Source organism: Vespula vulgaris, chromosome 13 (genome assembly GCF_905475345.1).
Source record: "Vespula vulgaris chromosome 13, iyVesVulg1.1, whole genome shotgun sequence".
NCBI classification, from domain to species: domain Eukaryota; kingdom Metazoa; phylum Arthropoda; class Insecta; order Hymenoptera; family Vespidae; genus Vespula; species Vespula vulgaris.
Genome location: NC_066598.1, coordinates 2,135,992 through 2,149,963, shown reverse-complemented (window position 1 = coordinate 2,149,963; position 13,972 = coordinate 2,135,992). Strand labels below are relative to the sequence as shown.

General features: G+C 32.3%; 2 protein-coding genes across 2 annotated transcripts in view; both read right to left on the bottom strand.

The window, feature by feature from the left end:
- The window catches only part of LOC127068358 (syndecan), a 29,298-nt gene extending 16,293 nt beyond the window's left edge, over nucleotides 1-13,005 (bottom strand). Inside the window, exon 1 of the mRNA XM_051004435.1 lies at nucleotides 12,778-13,005. Coding sequence (XP_050860392.1) covers nucleotides 12,778-12,849 — 72 coding nt within the window. The 5' untranslated portion in view covers nucleotides 12,850-13,005. The remainder of the gene's footprint in view (nucleotides 1-12,777) is intronic.
- A 174-nt stretch (nucleotides 13,006-13,179) lies between these two features.
- LOC127068363 (uncharacterized) lies at nucleotides 13,180-13,897 on the bottom strand. Its single transcript, XM_051004445.1, has 3 exons — nucleotides 13,799-13,897; nucleotides 13,586-13,676; nucleotides 13,180-13,477 (listed from the first exon to the last, which is right to left on the bottom strand). The coding sequence occupies exons 1-3, from the start codon at nucleotides 13,840-13,842 to the stop codon at nucleotides 13,298-13,300; spliced, it is 315 nt and encodes a 104-aa protein (XP_050860402.1). The 5' UTR covers nucleotides 13,843-13,897; the 3' UTR covers nucleotides 13,180-13,297.
- Between the last annotated feature and the right edge of the window lie 75 nt (nucleotides 13,898-13,972).

Here is a 13,972-nt window from a genome sequence, read left to right as displayed (position 1 = left end):
ATTCTTGGAATTAGTAACCCATGTGAATGCAATTTATGCATGAAAGAAAAAAAAAGAAGGGGAAAAAATTAAAAGAGAAAAGAGAAAAAATAAATAAAAATGAAAAAAGAAAATAGAAACGTAAGAACATTTTGTTTCTCAACATCCAAGACTTGATATATTATCTAAATGAAATTATTCTTGGATATTCCGTTGCTCGGTTGTTCTCTCGGTTTATGCAAATGAGCATTGTGCCAAAGCGAAGTACGTTAACGCTTAACACGATATTTTATTAGTATAATTTGTAGTCGAACAAATTCTCCATAAACTGGAAACCTTAATGTTTCTAGTAACTTTTATATCTATCTACATAATAATAATAATAATAATAATAATAATAATAATAATAATAATAACAACAACATCAATTCGATTACAATAACTTTTCCTACTAACTATTCTACTTATCTCAACGTATCTTACATAATAATAATAATAATAATAATAATAATAAATTAATTAAAAAATTAGATCGATTAACGTCGTCTTATCCTAGAAAATCTATGTATCTATATAAGAAATCAAAAAAAAAAAAGAAATAAATAAATAATATATTGATCAGCTAACTTCATCTTATCTGTTCGATAAACTTCGATTATGATTGACAACATCTGTCGATAATAATTCTCGAAGAATATCATCGAAAAATGATGTGACGTCGTTGATAGGATGACATCCCTACTTGATCTTGAAGAGGTTTTTAGATAGAGAGAAAGGGGAGAGAGAAAAAGAAAGAGAGAGAGAGAGAAAAAAAAGATATTGGCGATTGTCGCTCATCCATTATACATGAAAACATGAAAACACTCGATTCACGATCTGAGTAAGTACTTTTTTTTTTTAGAGATTCTTCGAGGATCCATTATGCACCTTGGTTGAAGCAACTATCATGAAAAGGTTTAATAAAAGGACAAGCAAACCCTTCTCTTCGGATCTTGCGAAGTAGATTCGAATGCTAGATCCGAAAAGTTATATTTGTCACTGCAAGTATCTCTCTCTTTCTCAAGAAAATTTTGTATTACTGCCGTAATTTTTATATTGACAATAATTTAAGTCAAAATTAGATTGAAAAAAGAAAAAGAAAAAAAGAAGTCTAATTGCCGTTTATCTACTTAAGTTGTACGTTTAATTTTTTTTTTTCCTTCATAAAATTTATGTCATTCAACATCGTTTAATCATAAATCAAACATACGAAAAATTGATTGGCCAAGAAAATTACTATAATAATATATACGTACATACATACATATATATACATATATATAAAGAAAAATGACGGAGACATAAAAATGACGGAAATATCACGCGAAATGTCTCTCGTCAAAGATTCTCGAACATTTCTATTCGATAGTTTCGTCTTTCTTTGAAAGCTTTCAAATAGATTTTTCTCGACTTACGTTTGCAAGTTTCATGATAAAATCGAAGACGAGGACGAAGATGAAACCGGGTATGAGGAAATGTCTACGACATGCAAAACGATCGAAAGTTCGCGAGTCGAGAGAGATAGATAGATAGATAGACAGACAGATAGACAGAAAGAGAGAGAGAGAGAGAATACGAAAGTGACCTTCGCTTGAGGCAACTTTAAGTGTCCAATCATAGTAATGTCCTCCGTTTGGCTGACGTCACTAAGCCTAATTCCTGCAATTTCCCAATTGCCGATCAAAGTCGCCGGAATCGTAGATTGCATCTCGTGCAACGCGTGCACGTTCGCATCGTGCATCTCGTTCGTGTCTCTAACTATTATTTCGCAATACCGAAAGACGGTTTCAAGAACAAAAAGGAAAGGACAGAAAAGGAAAAAAAAAAGGAAAGGAAAGAAAAAAGGAAATGAAACGTGTTCACGCGGATTTTATCCACTTGAGAAAGAGGGAGTGTATTGTGAAAGAGTAGAAAAAGAGGGAAGAAGAAACAGTCGATTTAACCGGAGACGCCGGTTGACTGGCGTCTCGTCTCTTTCTTCTTTTTTTTTTTACTCCTACCTGTGTATCCATCCCCCTCCTACCAGCCCTCTACCGATTTCCCTTTAATTAGACAACCCAGCGCTCTAATTAATCGAGAACGCGGACTTGTACTCCTTTATTCTGCCTATTATCTCGAAAAGTTACGCTTTTGTGTTACGTTTCTTTTCTTATATATACATATATATATATGTGTAAAAAAAATATTTTTTAAATAAAAAAATAAAGAAGATAAAAATAACTATACAGTCTCCTAAAGATATAGATTTAAAAACAGATTGAATAAAAAAAAAGGAGATAATAAATCAATATTTTAACGTTAACTATAATAAATTTCAGATTGTAAATACAGAACGAGCCAGAAGTTTCTAAGTGGTTTTTAAAAATCAAAGTAATGTTCTGTTTAAAATTACCTAGGAACTTTTGACCCTTCCTATAGATATACAATATGCACGCATACACGCGTGCGCGCACACGCACACACACACACACACACACCGTGTATAAATAAGTAAACTTTGTTCAGTTTGTAAAACTTCTCCAGTTTGTTATATATTCGCAATTTAATTAGTTTAATTAGATTCGTTCAACATACGTATATACGCTTATTTTACATATATATATACATGTTCTTTATTTTTTTAAACTCTTATTCGGAAATGTAATATATATATATGCTATAGTACATATATGGTCGATAGGAGAATAAAGAAAGAGAATCATTGTTTTATAGAATGAAAGTAGTAGTACGTTTAACTATGCAGCTCGAGCTATGATCCTCTTAGATGCATACAACGCACTTGGATTATATTTAGCTGATGGTTTTAACCGAGAGTTCTAGATCTAAAGAGAAAATTCTTCTTCTTAAAAAAAGAAAGAAAGAAAGAAAGAAAGAAAGAAAGAAAGAAAGAAAGAAAGAAAGAAAACAAGAAAGAGAAAAAAACGAGAGAAAAAATGCTACAAAATCTCTCTCTCTTTTTCTCGAATAAATCTCCAATTACGAAAGGAGGACAATGTTTTTGACCATTATCGATTAACACTCAGCATTATTAATACACAAGGCGTCCATTGAAAGGGGATCACTACGTCATCTAAGCTGTTAACTGTTATCTTTTTTATTCTATATATATATATTTTTTCCTTCCCTATTTCCATACTTAAATATTCTATATATATATATATATATATATATATATATATATATATATGCATACATACACACACACACACATACATCATACATACACCCACCCACACACACTATATATCTATTATATTATATTAATACGATTTCATTTATATTTCTTAGTTGAAATTAATTATCGAAATATCTTCGATTACATTGAACGCAAAAAAAAATAAATAAAAAATAATAATAAAAAGCAAGAGTAATTAAATTAATTGTGAATTAATTTATTAAATCATAACTGATATAAGCGTATTTATCGATTTTTTGCTTTTCATATCTTTCTCGATTGTTTATCTGAAAGCGGGACGTTTAAGTACTTAAACAAAAAATATATATATATAAAAAATATATATGTATGCAGCAATGTAGTCTTGAGTAAGACACATGTAAAAGTTTACTGCTGGTAGGAGGAGGAGGAGGCACTTTCCGGTCTCACCAGACGCAGACCAAATATGTACATATATGTATAGCTAGCTTAGCCAAGACTAGTAAACGCAACATGAGACTTGGGCCTTAGGCTATGCGACCTACCTTTAGGGTTACAAACATTTCTGATTTTTCATTTATTTATTCCTTTTTTTTCTTTTTTAAGTAGAAGAATATCCTTTTAACGTTAATTAAAATCTATATTCCTTCTTCGACCATCCTGAATTATATTTTTCTCGAAATTGTAATAATTGTAACGTTGATCCTTTATCGATTTGTTCAATAGTATAAAAACATTACAAAAAGTGTATACACTATCCCCCATTCTTTTCAACCCCATAGATCTCTAGAAATTAGAACGATTATTTACTTACTTACGTACTGAATTGAAAAAGAAAAAAGAACGACAAAAAAAGAAGCGAAGCTTTAAAAAAATTTTTGAAAAGATTTCGGATCAATTTTCTATAAAGTCGCGTAAAAACTTTTGATGCATCCTGTATGCATAATCGTTTAAAAGGTATACACCTAAGTATATATTTTTCCCACCCCCCCTTTTTTTATTCACTCTTTTAAATTTTTTAAAGTTGAAATGACGATAACATTGACTGAGATCGATACTAGTAATATCCGATTAGTATCTAAAACCATTCCGGCGTAGTTAATCCGTTCGAGTAAGCTACCTACTACTCAACGCATATAACTTTCGTGAGCTTTCAGCGAGCTATCACATATGTATGTAATACATACGTACATATGTATTTATGCATGCGTATATATGTATGTATGTATGTACGTATGCATGTACACACGTTACATAGGGCACACGTTTAAAGATCGAACGAACGAGTATACCGTCATAATCTGCTTTCGAGTAGATTAACGCTCGCCGTGTTCGATAAATTCCTTGAATAGAATCCTTTGAAGAGAACGAAGCGGAAGAGGAAGAAGAAGAAGAAGAAGAAGAAGAAGAAGAAAAAGAAGAGGAAGAAGATGAAGAGAAGAAGAAGGAAAAGAAAATGACGAAGTAAAAGCTTCTGAAACGTTTGTACCAAAGATTTTCACAAACGAAAATGGCACTGAAGTATATTCGACGAGTCGTTAAAACACGAAGATCATCTACGTAAATAAGTACATTATTGTATATAAGTATCACCAAGGATATCTTCTATATTTAAACAAATTATCTATAATAATAATAGTAATAATAATAGCTACGTAAATTGTTTGCTATATTATGACAAGAATTTTAACAAGTGTGTGCTACTGTATACGCAGTTCATTTTGCAATGTTTGATATATGTACACACATAATTTGTGAGAAGCTTGACAAAAGAAGAAGAAAATAAACCGAACAAATAGAAAAAGGAGAACGAAAAGAAGAAAAACAATCTTGATATCACCAAAAAATATAAATTTGAAGATTTGTTAATTGATCAAATCAATTTTTTCTCAAGATAATTAAAAAAATCTCTTTTCTTCTTTTTTGCGTGCTATGAATATTTATCTATGAAAGTATACCTATGCAATAATGTTGTGTGTGTGCATGCGTGCGTTTCTGTGTGTGTATAAGAAACAGAAAGAGATAGAGATAGAGAGAGATACAGAGAGAGAGAGAGAGAGAGAGAGAGAGAGAGAAGGGGAAAATGCACAGCGTGGTAGGACCGGTTTCAAGATGGGGCTTCGTTCCAGCAACACACACCATAACCTTGCGAGGCTCTACGTATATCATGAAAGCTCGCTCTCGCTCTCTCTCTTTCTCTTTCTCCCTCGTATATACGAAGTGGAGGTGGAGAAGTCGGTGCCGTCGCCATCGTCGTCGCCATATCCACGTTCAGATCCACGTCCGCTGCCATGAACGACCTACGCGAACGAATCGATGTCCCACATCCTCTTCTCTCTCTCTTTGTCTTTCTCTCTATATAACCTATTTCATATCTTTCTACAGTTATTTCTCTAGGTGTATCTTTTCCCCTTCTTTCCTCTTATTTTCCGTTGTATTACTACTTTTGTTATTTTCATCAGTGATAAATTATATATATGTCAATTTTATTATCGCTTGAAAATAATCAATTACATGTGTAAATATATATATATTTTTTTCTGTTTTTAATAAAGCAAAATTTATATGCCTGACTTTCCTTTTTTTTTTTTTTTTTTAATTACTTTTTCACGCTATTACTCTTACTGTAGTAATTTGATTAATGTATTATATTGCGTTTATTATAATTATTATAATTTCCATACGAGGAAAATAATATTCTCTGGCCGAAACGGAATAAATTTTTTTAATTTCCCAACCTCGAAATTGAATTATTAATTAAGTAATTATTTATTCGTTTATTTAATTCAATTAAAGTATCGTCGTAATTGTGAATAAATAGAAAAAATATTCTTTTCATTGATAGAAGTAAATCGACACGCAGAGTATACTGCATTCTTCTTTATTGATAGAAGTATATCTATTCACCGACGTCATCCACTTTAGTCTTCGGACTGTTTAGAAAATATACGAAACATGATCTCCTACTAGCGAAGAGAAGGGGAAGAGTGCATCGAGATATTTTTATCTTATGGAGAATCGTCCGATCGATGGCATCGCGTTCTATAAAAATAATAAAAGGAAAGAAAGAGAGAGAGAGAGAAAGAGTGGAGTAAAGTAGAGTAGAGTAAAATCAAGTGAATAAAAAAATCTGTAGCGACTTTAATGATACTTCTGCCATCTTAATACGCCATTTTGCTTTTACTACTGCACATTAATTTTATGCTTTTAGGTGTGTTTATAATTACAACCTTTCGAAAAAATTATTATTTATTTATTTAAAAAGATATAAGAAATTATTACATTTATATATATAAAATATACATATAAAATATAATAATTTAAATTATAATAAAACGTTTAAAATTCGATAAAAGTAGCTGTACCAAGATGGCCTCCGTAATTCTACTCGCATTACATTCTAAGTAAGATAAGTCAGATACTCGTTGATAAATTTTTCTTCGAAAGGATATGAACACACGCATAAATATACAATTAAGTTTAAACATGACGAACACATATACTTACTATGACGCATTGGCTAACAACGTAAATACTTATAATAGATGAGACATGATCATGAATATTGAAACGAGATTAAGTATATGTATAGGTAGACAAAAATCAAAAGAAAAGAGAGAAAGAAAATAAAATGATTTGAACAAAACTTTAACAAATTTGATTGTCACAAAAATTTTTCGTGGAAGTTCTGAAATAGTAAAGTAATTAAAAGATTAAAAAAGAAGAAAAGAATTATGCTTTAATAATTTATAAATCAATTAATAAGATGATGATGATGATAATGATGATGATGATGGCTACACAACGATCGTATCGCAATGAAAACCAAAGTTATGATGAAACGGACGATGAAATTTAATCTTTTATGGTATCAAAACGAGACGAATGAAGTTACACACACACACACTATATATATATATATATATATATATATATATATATATATATATATATATGGCGTATATACAAGGAATTGTTATTTTCTCTCGTGATATTTCGAAAAGTCGAGTAGTTATTAATCATGCAAGCAGTGTAAAGAATGATTCTGTGAACGCGCGCGTACATGTGTATTTGTGTATGAAAAATCTCAGCACAGCATTCTGGGAAAGACGACGTTGCTGGAATGTCCCCGTTTCATTAGTGCTGACCACGTATATAAAATATATATGTGTAATCTATGTATGTGTACGTGTAGATGCACTGAAAGACGTTCTACGTAGATACATACTTATATACATACTATATATATATATATAAGATGGGTCAAAAGTTATTAGGCGAGTCAAAAGTTTCTAGATGATAATTATAAAAATCGATTACTCTCTTTTGAGACTTCTTAGATTTGTAATTACGCTTATAGTTTGACGAGCGAAGCTTGTGGTTTTACAATTTAAAAAAAAAACAAAAGAAAAAGAAAGAAATAGGCTAATGCTGTTAAGAAAAAAGAGTAATTGATTTTTAAACGGATCTAAGAACTTTTGGCCCACTTAGAAACTTTTTATCCGCATCCCATAACTATCTAAGCCGTAATCACGAACGATGTATCGTTAATTATAAAATATTTCTAGGGATTCTTTCTCTCAAATCTATTAGAGATTTCAATCGTACATGTTAACCCTTTCTCTCTCTCTCGTACTTTTTGACGGACAACTTTTTTTTGTTAATTCGATCACGACAACGATCAAGCGAATATCGATGCAACGAAGATCGGAGATAATTTTAACTTTTTCATAAAAATATAGATGAAGAATTGGAAAATCTGTACACAACAACATTTACAATAATAATAATAATAATAATAATAATAGTAATAACGATAATAACTAGTTCGTAAAATTATAATAAAGAGTCGTGACCAAGAAAGAAAAAGAATAAAAAATAAAGAAAAGGAGGGAAAAAATAGCCGGTAAAATGAAAATGTTTCTTTCATTTTTTTTATCCTTTCTTTTTTTTTTCACCAAAAAATCGATAAAGAGGACATTCTCCTAGGATTAATAATAAAAGGAGAGAGAAGGAGAGAGAGAGAGAGAGAGAGAGAGAGAAGAGGGGAAAGGGTGAGAAGGGGAGAGGGTAATTCGACCAGATTGATTAGCCGTGATACCTCGTGTGCGACACACGCGCGCGCGCGTGCCCTTCTCTCTTTGAACACACACGACGATCACGAATACCCAGAGACGTACATGAACACGCATAAGCTCAAGCACACGCACCATACACGCATATAGAAAAGGCTGGCTCCCTCGCACAATCATTTCCATAGCAATTTCTATTCTATTTCCGTTGACGTGGCAATGGCGTTCAATTATAGACTGCAATATTGAGAGGCACGTTTTCCCAATAACCGAAGCGGCTCTCTATATCTCGATCGGCACGACGCGACCCAACGACCGACCGCCATGACGACGGTCTATGGACACCAACTCCAATTGATATCGCGCTTACTTCATATCCTATTTCAACGAAAATTCACTCTTGTCTTATGTGTGTGTGTGTGTAAATTCACTCTCGTCTTATATGTATGTATATATGTGCATATATACATATGCATTCATATATTAAGCACATATATTACACACATACTTATTCGCGATAAAAAATAATAAAATGTTTGGAAAAAATAATAGACTTATTCTTTTTATCTTTAATTTGTATGTATGTGCATTCGTATGACGTAACAACATAAGATAAATCAAAAGTATTAAGGTGATTTTTTTTTTTTTAAATATATACATCTATGCATGTTTGTATGACTTGTATTACGTGATAACACAGGATAAACGAAAAGTTCTCGGATGACACTTTTTTCTTATTCTATATTTGTATGCATGTAGGTGTGTGCTTATATGACTTGTATCATGTGATAAGACAGGGTAAACCAAAAGTTCTTGGATGACATTTATTTATTTTTTTTTTTTCTTAATCTATCAGTGTGTGCATATGTATTTATGTATATGTTTGTATGACTTGTATCACGTGATAATATAAAATGGAGCAAAAATGCCTGAATGATTTTAAAAATCAATTAATTACTCTTTCTAGATTAATTATTTTTTTTTATCTTTTTTCATACACATACTGACTTGAGAAGTTCTGTGTATCACGTATCAATATACACTGTGTATAATAACAATAAAATAATAAAATAATAATGGACGAAAGAATAAATGTAATTGAGAATTTTAACTTTAATTAAGTTTCAATCAAAATTAACGATTTCAATATTAACGTTAGTGAGTATAATTAAAATTCTGTATAACGTTAATCGTATTATTAATAACCCTTTATTAAAATTTATCTGGTATAATTATTACTGCGTGTAGTTTCCAAAAAAAAAAAAAAAAGAAAAAGAAAACTGAACAAATAATAAAAACTCTCCTTCGCCCTATAAACAAAACTAAAAAGAAAAAAAAAAAGCAACTAATTCTTTTCGAAGCCTGATCTTCTCATGCGTATGCAATAACAAAACAAAAATCCAAAAAATAACACACCAGTAACTCCGCCAGATGAAAATATTTTTCTATATTATCGGGACCGAGAAAAAAAATATTTTAACGACGTTCGTTCGAATGGAAATTATAATCACGATACCTTTTATAATCCTTTTTTAAAAAAGACAACTGAAAGATAAAACAACAAAACAATAAATAAATAAATAACTAAATAAATGAATGAATAAACGATCGTTGATTCCAATTATTCGTCTCTATCTTCGTCGTATCTCAGAAAATAAAAGGAATCAAAAAAAAAAAAGAAGTAAAGGAAAACATCAAGGAAAAAACAAACACAAACAAACAAACAAACAAAAAGTAGACACCATAAACGGGGTCGAAACGATAATGAACGTTCTCAATGTCGAATAGGGATGATATCGCGTGAAGGATCGCTGATCCTCTAAAGGAACTATAGTCAAAGGACTTATGTTAGGTAAAAGAGTTGATAGACAATGGGCTTGTCTTCTTCGTTGAACCTTCTCTTTCCTTCTCTCTCTCTCTTTCTCTTTCACACATACACACATACACTTACATGCATACACATACATACTCTTTGCTCCATATACACTGGAATTAATTATATCCGTGACCGGGGCTCGTGACAAAGGGGTTAAAGGAAAGCAAGAGAGAAGAAGGGAGGATGGGAGAAAGGGAGAGAAAAGGAAGGGTGAGGCGTGGGGGATGTACAGAGAAGAAAAGGGAAGAGGGGTTAGAACGAGAATGAAATATATATGCATATGGCGTAAGAGAGAGAGAGAGAGAGAGAGAGAGAGAGAGAGAGAGAGAGAGAGAGAGAGAGAGAGAGAGAGAGAGAGAGAGAGAGAGAGAGAGACGGACCAACGAATAATGAGAATGAGAGAGACAGATAGATGGATAGATAGATAGATAGATAGATAGATAGATAGATAGATAGATAGATAGATAAATAGATAAATAGAGACGGAAAGAGGAATTGGAGAAACAAAGAGTAGACCAACAATTCGCATATTCGAGAGAGAGAGATAGAGACGGATGCACATAAACGAGACTTTCATATATGTATATATATGTGAGTCGGATATGCAAGAGACAGACTCGTTAGCCACTCGTCAAAACAAATCGTGCTCCCTGAAAATAATGTCTACCGTATATCGTATACGCATTTATCTATCTCTCTCTGATGTATGTATGTATGTATGTATGTATGTATGTAGGTAGGTAGGTATGATGTATGTATGATATATGTACGTATGGATGGATGGATGGATGGATATGTATGTGTATGGGTATCAAAGGAAACATCGTTGGTGGCTCGTCGTCTTGACTTCGTACGGCTCTTTTCCTTGTCTCGTACATTACCGTTAGAAACACGTAGTCTTTCTCTCTCTTTCTCTCTCGTTCTCCCTCTCTTAGTCTCTTCTTCTTCTGCTTCGTCTCTCTTCGTCTATCTTTTATAAGATCATCTTTAACTATATTTTTTACTCTTAAGTAACAACATGCAATTGACTGTCACCGTATATTCTTAATGAGATCATAATAATAATAATAATAATAATAATAATAATAATGACAATTATAATCATAATAGTAATGATAATAACGATGTAACGAGTATGAGAAAATTTGATTTGTCACGATATATCAACGAGAAGAAAAAATACTTGAACAAAATTGACGATTAATGAGAATAATATCGGATATAAAAATGAAATCGTTCGTTAAAATTCTATATACGATATAATGTCGTATCGTGACTCAGTTTTTGTCACGCGAATGATTATTATAAATTTCGTAGAATTACTTCATAATGATTCGTACGAGTTAACCCCAAAAAAGGAGATATCTGTCGAGAAACTCTTCGAATATCCGAGTTCTAATTTCAAAACAGTAGTACTTTCCAGGTTGCATCAACGACGTACAAGATGGTCATCGAGGTCGACTTGGTATATCTTTCATCAAGGTCGTGTTTCTCGTATATATGTTATCTCTTATAATATAAATATAAGAAATAAATATCTCTTATAAACATAACAAGGAGTAACGGATGTGTTCCAATAAAGATAATCGTTCGCAAATTAACTTTAGACACGTAGTTTTTAACCTAAACGTGATTCTTCGTGTCAATTATTACGAATACATATATAAATACATAAGTTTGATCGCATATTTATCAATGTTACTCGGTTATTTCGACTTTGGTGTCACGTATTTCGCCAAACGTTATTAAAATGAAAATAAAAATGAAGACGGAAGTAAAAACAAAAAGGAAAAGGAAAATAAGGATATAAAATTAAAAAGAGATGAAAGAGAGAGCGAGAGAGAGAGAGAGAGAGAAAGGATGAGACGAGGATCGACGAAACGAGCCGAAGATCGGATCGTCGTCGGCCTCGTCGCCATTTTCTAACTCCGTTTGGAGTCCGCGGCTTCTCCCTCAGGTGAAATGTAAGACCACACGCGCGTAACGCGCAAGAAATTCAAATGAGATAAAAAGAAAAGAAAGAAAAGAGGAAGAGAATCAGAATGAGAAAGAGAGAAAGAAAGAGAGAGAAAGATGCGTTGCGCGCGTGCCACAGTGTCCGCGTGCACACGAGGCTCGCTCGTACCATCCAAAGCAGAGGATCGAGAGAGAGAGAGAGAGTGCCCCCACCCCTCATCCTAGGCCAGGCCAGGGCAACGTGCAAAGCAACGAAGAAATCGCGCGAGACGCCGAATATCTTACAACTTTGTACATACTACTCGTATATATATATATATATGTACATATATATCTATCTATCTATCCTAAAAAGTATATCCACAGTTTCTAAGTAAATGCTCAAATGTTCTTTCTCCTTTTTCTCCTTCTCCTATCGTCCTTTGTCCTATTAGTCGGAATATAAATAAAGAGAAAAAGGATAGAGAGATAGAGAGGGTAGATTTCGTTGGGACATTATCTATGTATATAACGCACATATTAATAAGAATATTGGACTTTACGTAATATAGTCCGCGATAAAGAAACGAATGTTAACGAAAAAGGAAAAAAGAAGAAATTAAAACTAAGAAAAAGCTGAAACGACGTAAGAGATATAATATTAGGATAGAAAGTGGTATCGAAAGAAAAAAGAGAGAAAAAAACGGAATGATCGTTCCTACCTCCGTAGCGGCGTTGCATTCCGTGAGAATGACGGCCGTGCTAACCAGAATCCACAATATCCTTCGTCTCATTTTTCTCTGTGTTTTCAGGTAGGCTCCTGGCGAGCCCGCAGCTGTAACGCCGTTTTCACGAAAGCGAATAAAGTATGATTCGGAGCCGCGTAAGTCGCAGCCAGAAAAAGGAAGCAACGAAAAATCGAAGAGAGCAACAACGCGACACACACCACACTGATCGATGAATCGCGAGACACTGAGGGCGCGACGATCGATCCGCTTTCATCGTTCTCCGGTGATCGCCATTTTTATCGACCGCTGCGCCATCACGTAGCTCGCGTTGGTTCTACTCTTCGTTTTCCATGAGATCGCAGCGCCATCGCAATATCCAATCGAAGCTTTGAAACTGTCGGCATAGTAGAGCGGTAAATTTAAATTTTTTGTTTATTTTAATCTTTCGATATATGTATATATGTGTGTGTGTATGTATATTTGAAATTCAATCATTTTTTTTTAATAAGAATTATTAAGTATCTTCCTTCTTATGTGACGTCGTATTCTTTTCTAAATTTTGTAAAAATCGAAGATTTTCATTGATATCTCGATTGTATTCTTCGATTTTATTACGCATTATGTTAACCTCCTTTTGCATGTTTTTAACTTCGTTTTGCGTTTTTCGTTTAAGTATCTCTAATAATTCTTTATCCTGAATAATCGATAAAAAATTATATAATGTTTTCTCTCAATGTTATTATAGTAATCGTACAAACAAAATGTTTAGAAGTTTTCAATCAAACGATATTATGTCGTTTACCTTTTTGTAATAATATTCTGTTTCGTATGCTACATTTTCGTCCAACAATTTATTATTCTTATATAAAGCATTGTTTTCTGTATTGAAACATCTATAATTAGCAAACAAATGTTATTTCATTGACGACGTTGTAACGTAAGTTTGTTTTCTAACCTTAATATATTATCAATTCCAATTATTACATATTACCTATGAGACAAATTTATTAATTACCTATATATTGGAGCACTTGATACTTTACCAATGTAACGAAACATATTAAATTAATTGAATTGATTACTTTACTTCGAATTTCAGCTTTAAAATACAATAGACCATAAATAAGTATATTCGAGGTATCAAAGAAATCTATATTCGATTATTATTAACTTTGAACTTGCTAACCTT